Source organism: Carlito syrichta, unplaced genomic scaffold (assembly GCF_000164805.1).
Source record: "Carlito syrichta isolate Samal-C Ts95f unplaced genomic scaffold, Tarsius_syrichta-2.0.1 Scaffold142937, whole genome shotgun sequence".
In the NCBI taxonomy this organism is placed as follows: Eukaryota; Metazoa; Chordata; class Mammalia; order Primates; family Tarsiidae; genus Carlito; species Carlito syrichta.
In genome coordinates, this window is record NW_007087033.1 from 220,863 (window position 1) to 227,744 (window position 6,882).

The 6,882-nt window shown below is 52.6% G+C and overlaps 1 protein-coding gene across 1 annotated transcript in view; it reads left to right on the plus strand.

Moving 5' to 3' along the window:
- Nucleotides 1–6,882, plus strand: part of SPIRE2 (spire type actin nucleation factor 2) — a 22,860-nt gene that overhangs the window by 9,396 nt on the left and 6,582 nt on the right. Inside the window, exons 6-11 of the mRNA XM_008050040.2 lie at nucleotides 1–24; nucleotides 641–812; nucleotides 1,479–1,668; nucleotides 2,755–2,876; nucleotides 5,189–5,323; nucleotides 5,507–5,574. The exon at nucleotides 1–24 is cut by the window's left edge and continues 125 nt beyond it. Coding sequence (XP_008048231.2) covers nucleotides 1–24; nucleotides 641–812; nucleotides 1,479–1,668; nucleotides 2,755–2,876; nucleotides 5,189–5,323; nucleotides 5,507–5,574 — 711 coding nt within the window. The remainder of the gene's footprint in view (nucleotides 25–640; nucleotides 813–1,478; nucleotides 1,669–2,754; nucleotides 2,877–5,188; nucleotides 5,324–5,506; nucleotides 5,575–6,882) is intronic.

The window sequence follows — 6,882 nt, forward strand, 5'->3', positions numbered from 1 at the left end:
GGAGGCTGGGGGATGGTGGGCTAGGAGGCCCCCATGGCCCTGGCTTGTGCCCCTACTTTCCGGTCAGGCTACAGATCAGGAGCTGGTGTTGCCCCCGAGAGCTCCAGCACGTGTGGAAGACACAGGACATTTTAACTTTTGAGCTACATGGACTTTTGAAATTGTTAGTTCTCAGGGCCAAAAAATAATAATAATAATTAGGAGATTATGCTGGCTTTGTGAAGTGTTAGTGAGAGGCACATAAGGTCATTTTATGCCCCTCCACCTTGGCTTTGACCTGTATCTGCCACCCTAGACATATTTCACAAAGGTATGACCTATTTCAACATTTAGAAGGAAAGCAAAATAAAAGCAACATTTATAGCTGGAGAAAAACAGGCATTTATTCAAACGTTTGAGATCTAGTCATCCTTGTAAAGTATCCCCAGGTCTTCAGTTCTAAAAACCCTGTTGATAAGTGACAGCAAACCCCAATCCACTTCCTCTCTGCCTGTGAGACTAGATGGATTGTCAGGATGGAGTTTCTCACGGCTAAGTCCTCAGTTTCCCCTTCTGTAAAGTGGGTGGATTAAGCCTGACGTGCACATGTAGCTGTCAGCTCCTGCCACCCCTCACCGCTCATTGGCCTGCCCCGCCTCCCAGGGTTCGGCTCTCTGCCCTGCATCCTCAACGCCTGCTCTGGAGATGCCAAGTCCACATCCTGCATCAACCTATCGGTCACGGATGCCGGGGGCAGCTCCCAGCGCCCGCGACCCCGAGTGTTGCTCAAGGCACCCACCTTGGCTGAAATGGAGGAGATGACCACATCTGAGGTTAGAGATTTCTGCAAAGAGACAGGGGCAGCAGGGAGAGGAGGAAGTAAGATGGGCTTGGCACAGACTTGGAGCAGCATTCGGCAGAGTGGGCGGCCCCCACCCAGGCCCACGGCGGCTGTGTGCCTGCAGTACCTCCTTTGAAACTAGCACGCTATTGTGGCTTCACCAGCTGTGCCTGTCCTAGGAGTAGGCCTGGGGAGCTTGGGGGCCCTTCCCCATCATGCAACTCAGAAGGTGACTCTGGGCCAGTGGCCTGGGCTGCCTCTTCCCACAGTATCAAAAACTTACAGTAGATATGACCCATCATCTCAGAAAGGAAACTGAGTGGCAAAGCAGGTTCCTGCAAGATTCCCTGTCCTGCCCTTGCTGCCCTGTGAGCATGGTACTCCCTTCTTCCCAGGAAGACCCCGTGATGGCTGTGGCGGGGGCCAGCTCAGTGAGCAGCACCTCCATCTGACACTGGATCTGGAAGGCCGCGGGGAAGGGTTTAACTACTGAGGCACTTGCCATGACCTGTGCAGCGGAGGGACGGCCGGGCAGTGGAAGGAGACCCCATGGCTCAGTGAACTAGCAGCACCCCTGTGTCTGATGCCTCAGTCCAAACATGGGCAGGAGGCGCTTGTGGCAGAGTGGTCAGTGGGGCTGGGTCTGGTGTGTCCACAGGAAGAAGAATCCCCATGCGGGGAGGTGACGCTGAAGCGGGATCGCTCTTTCTCAGAGCACGACCTGGCCCAACTCCGGAGTGAGATGGCCTCTGGACTGCAGCGGGCCACCCAGCCCCCAGGAGGGATGGAGCTGCCACGGCCCCGAGCTGGCAGTGTGCACACGTGGAGGCCCAGCACCCGAGACCAGGGCAAGTGCTGCCTCTCACCCTTGTGTCTTCCTCCCTCATACCCAGCCTGTGGGCCTCTCTCCATGTCCCTCAGCCCTGGGCCGCATATTCCTGACAGGCTGCTCTCAGCGGCCCTGGGGAACTGTGCCCGGGGTGCGAGGGCATTGATGGTTTTCGTTCACCACCTCAGGCAGGAATTCCTCCCTTTTTACTTGAAAATTTTTAAATAAGTAGTACATATTCATTGTAAAACACTTTTTAACTTTTAAAAAATTCCCGTGATTCTCTCACCTAGAGGTAACTATTACTAACACACTGGGCTATAAAAGTGAGATAGTTAATTAGAGGATAGCTTGGTGATGGATGACTGGTAGAGAGGGCCTTCTGATCCTCCCCTCTGGGAGCAGAAGTGTGTGTCCACAGTCAGCCAGGTGTGCTCACGCAGCACATGCCACTCCAGAACCTGCTGTGACACCAGCCATGGTGTCCCATGGTCGCTGTCCCCATCAGAGCACAGAGCAGTTCTTACCAGCTGTGCAGGGCGAGCCCTACCATTGTGGGGGCTGAGCTCTGTGGAACACCCTGGGATGTGGGGTCCTTGTCAACCACTGCTTCCTGCCGGGCATGGTCTGCCTGTGAGACCACCTTCCTGGCCACTCTCGGACAAGTCCATTTGGTAACTGCGACTCCCTTTCCAGCATTCAGAGGTCCAGGCCACTTGCAAACCTCACCAGGCAGGTTCCTTCCCCCCCCAAAGCTGTCCCAGGGACTCACAGAGACCTGGAGTGGAGGGAGGACTGTTCCCTTCCCTGCCTCCAGAGCCTCTAGCATGAGCATGTGGCCTGTAGAGGGTCCTGCCGGGATATCTATACTCTGCTGGCCCCTGGGACTCCCAGAGACAGCCCCTTAGGGCTCAGATGAGGCACCCTCAGAGTCCCTTGGGCCCACCATGCCTCAGGGCCCCAACGAGGGCCCGCATGTGGCACCCACTCTCCACTCGACTTTCTGCTTGGTCCCCACAATCATCTCCTTCCTCCCTCTGGCCTACCCTCCCCGCCAGCACTCCTGCTGGGTGGTCCTGACACGGCCTTTGTGCTCTTCCTCCAGGTTCCTGCCCCATGAGTGTGCAGTCCCGGCCTGACCCCAGCTGCCCCTCACTCAGCAGTCTGGGCTCCACGGAGGACAGATCTGAGGCTTCCATGGCCCCTGACACCAAACACTTGTGGTTGGTGAGTGAAGATGCACTGTTGTGCAGGGTGGCCTGGTGGCCTCTTAGCGCCCATCTTTCCTCCCCCAGTTAAGACACCGGCCTGGTGTTCAGGAGGGACGGTGGGTGTGAGCATTCAAGGGGTGTTTGGTCTCCTATAGGGAAACCGTGGTGGTAGCCACCACATCTATGAGGTTGGTCTTTGCTGCCACCTACTGGGGCATGTCAGCACTGTGGCCCCAGAGCCAGAGACCACCTTGTAAGGGACATCCGAGATGATATCTGAAGGTTTTGGCATGGAGTCAAGGTGGATGGCATACCTGAACGCTGGTGTGACGGGGAAGGTTTCACTGAGTCGAGACCTCGACTTTGGTCGTGACGCTGCCATGACACTGCTTGACTTCTCTGTGCCTTGGTTTTATCAGCTGTGAATTTTACCTGACTCAATTGTGAAGGGCTAACGCTGGCTGGTATCTTGGGGCCCCACTTGGACCTGAGTTTTGTGTATGACTTTATCACATGAGATAACAGGAGTGCCTGCCATGGGGTCCCCTGTTGGTGTGTGGAGAGGTGTTAGCAGTGATTTCTTTGAGATTTTATCTAGTGGATCAGCTGAGAACAGAGGTTGAAATGCTTTGAAATGTATAAGTGTTATATAAATGTAAGGTAGTGTCACTATCCCCAGTCAAAAGGTAATGCTTGCCCCTTTTAGTCCTGGATTAATTCTTTATTGCTGGATAAAAAGTCACCTCAAAATTTAGCATCTTAAAGTAACAAACATGTGTGATCTCACAGTTTCTGAGGGTCAGGAGTCCAGAGTGGCTTAGGTATGTGGTTCTGGCTTGGCGTCTCTCATGAGGTTGCATCAGATATCAGTAGGGGCTACGGTCTCAGTGGAAGGCTCACCAGGGGCTGGTGGGCATGCTGCCAGGGTGGCGTCTTCACATGATTGTGTGTGTGAGATGGCTTAATATGTCTCTGTGTGGCCCTCTCCATGGGGCTGCTTAGACATTCTCACAGCATGGCAGCTAGCATCCCCCAGAATAAGTGGTCTGAGAGAGAGCATGGTGGAAGCCACAGTCTATCCATGACCAAGTCTCAGAAGTGACACATTGTCACTGTGAGTCACTAAGTCCAGCCTATTCTCAAGGAGAGGAAGGGAATTAAGACAAACTTCTTGGTCAAGGAGTCAGGGGACACATTTTAAAGTGACCATAAGTCACATAAGTGGTTATTTAGCCCTGAGGTCTCAAAAGTATTTTCTGAGAGGTTGGCTGTCAAATATCACAGAGTCAGTGGCTGCCAGTTCACCCTGAGCAAGACTTAGAGCCTCACCTGAGGAGCAGGCTGCTGGTCTCACTATACCTTATGTGAGGTCTCCTGGCCACAGTGTTGTTAGCATAACAGCTGTGAAGTTTAGGGAAAAACTGTTCAAATATAAACAGCACCACCAGGCCACTGGCAACAGAAACCAAAAGCCAGAAGCCCTGGATGCCTCTGTAGGAGTGGAGAGGAATACAGGGGTCCCAGACTCCCCGCAGTGCCAGGCAGTAGCATATGTTCACAGCTCGAGACGGGATAAGCCACTGCAAATCCAAAACAAAAAACACGGTCCAGTTCTATCTCTGGGGTGCCCTCATGGGTGGGTACCCCGCCTGTCTTGGTAGTAATAACTGATATTTTGAACTCTGCCAGACACTGCGTTAAGGGCTTTACATGTATCAGCCCAATGGAGCTGAAATACAGCCACCTTTTTAACAGAAAATTAAAATGAGGCTTGGAGAGGTCAAGTGTCAAGTTCTGCACTAAGCACTGGGAAGCACAAACAGGACACACCCAACATAAGGTGGCCCTGAGAATAGGTGGTCAGGGTGCAGGAGATGTGCTAAAGCTAGGTGAGCACCAGGAGCAAAGCGGCCTGTCGGAGGATCCTGGGACCTCCTATGGGAAATGGGACATCAGCTGCTGAGAGAGGGAAGATTTGAAGTGGGCTGTGGTTGGTCTGGATTAGCTTGTGGTGTGTTTGCAGGTGGGGAGACACCTTGAACGGATGAAGGTGGTCATGAGGCATGTGATTAGCGAGGGCTGGAGGCCACTGGACCGGGGCCACTGGTCCTGGGAAGCTTGCCCGTGGCAGCAGGCCATCATCAAAGACATGGGGATCACATGTGGCTCCCAGGACTAGGTGACTGATGCAGAGTGTTTTAGGGGGTTGCCAGGCCTGGTTAGGAAGATATGAGGGTCCTTAGCAAAGGGGAGACACTCGTGGGGAGACTCCTGCTTGGAAAGTCTCGTCCCTGAGGTTGGGTAAGCACGAACTTGGCCCTCCCCCAGGAGTTCAGCCACCCTGTGGAGAGCCTCGCGCTGACCGTGGAGGAGGTGATGGACGTGCGCCGTGTGCTGGTGAAGGCTGAGATGGAGAAGTTCCTGCAGAACAAGGAGCTCTTCAGCAGTCTGAAGAAGGGGAAGGTGAGGCGGCCGGATCTGGGTGCTCTCTCCCCCATGGGCAGGGACAGGTGAAGACAGGGCCAGGTCCCAGAACACCTTGTTTGCTGGTCTGGTTGGGAGCCCTAAGGTGGGGGCAGCAGGGACAGGGCAGGACGTCAGAGAGTTTTGGACAAAGCTGGGCTCCCACCAGACCTTTCTTTGCAGGTTTGCTGCTGCTGTCGAGCCAAGTTCCCGCTGTTCTCGTGGCCTCCCACCTGTCTCTTTTGCAAGAGGTGAGCCTCCCATCAGCACTTGAGCTGTCAGTTAACAAGGGGAGAAAGGGAGAAGCCTCTAGGCCAGTGCTGACCAGCAGAACTTCCTGTGATTATGGGACTGTTCTAGTGTGTTCCATGACTGTTGAGTCCTTGAGATGTGATGAGTGCAACTGAGGAATGAAATTTTAAATTTGACTTAAATTAACTAAATGTAACTAGCTAAGTGACCCCCACTTTCAGCCAAGATGGTGTAACTGGCATCTTCCACCTGAATCAGCCAAAAACAAAGGCTATGAAACAGTGGTTTTCAAGACATTGGCCATCAGGCAATGAAAAGTAAACCAGTGAGGGCAGTCCTGTGATCGCCTCTTGACTGCCTGGAGAGGTTCTAGGACCTGAGTCAGAGCCGCTGGACTCCCCGAGTGGAGGTGGTGAAGCTGAGAGTCCAAGGAAGCCCAGGTAGCTAGAGTACTCAGTGCAGAGTTCTAGACAGCAGAGGCTGCACCAAGCACCTCAGAGAAAGCCCCCCTTGGGTATTCAGCACATATGTGCAAGGAAATTACTAAAGGCTGGGAAGAGATTTATCCTAAGGCAGGTCTTGGCAAACTATAGCCACAGGCTGCATCTGGCCCACTGCCTGTTTTGTAAATAAAGTTTTATAGAACACAGCCACACCTACTTGTTTGTTATTTGTTTAGCCACACCTAAAATGTTTACTATCTGACCCTTTAAAGAAAAAGTTTACCTGCCTACTCCTAAAGATCTAAAGGAATAGTGCTCAGGGCCAGGAATCTTACCTGCTTCCATGAGCCATAGCTGAAAATCTTGTAATTCACAGTGCACTAAGTGGAACACACAGGAAGGTCTTGCCTTATGAGTGTAGGGGAAGTAGCCCCAAGTGAGCATGGTTCCAATCCTGGCCAGTGGGTCATAAAAGCAAGATATCAAAAAACCAAACTGTTCCCAAGTGCTTTATCTGCTCCTCAGTGTAAATCTCAAGAAATAAAATTTTTTAAAAAATGGCCAGATGCAGTGGCTCACACCTATAATCCCAGCACTTTGGGAGGCCAAGGTGAGAGGACTGTCTGAGCCCACAGGTTTGAGACCAGTCTGGGCAACTTGGTGAAACCTCATCTCTACAATAAATAAAAAAATTAGCCAGGCGTGGTGACTCAGCCTGTAGTTCTAGCTACTTGGAAGGCTGGGGCAGAAAAATCACCTGCGCCTAGCAGGTAGAGGCTGCGGTGGCCGTGAATATGCCATTGCATTCCAGCCTGGGCAACAGAGTGAGACTCCAACTCAAAAAAAAAAAAAAAAAAAACCCAG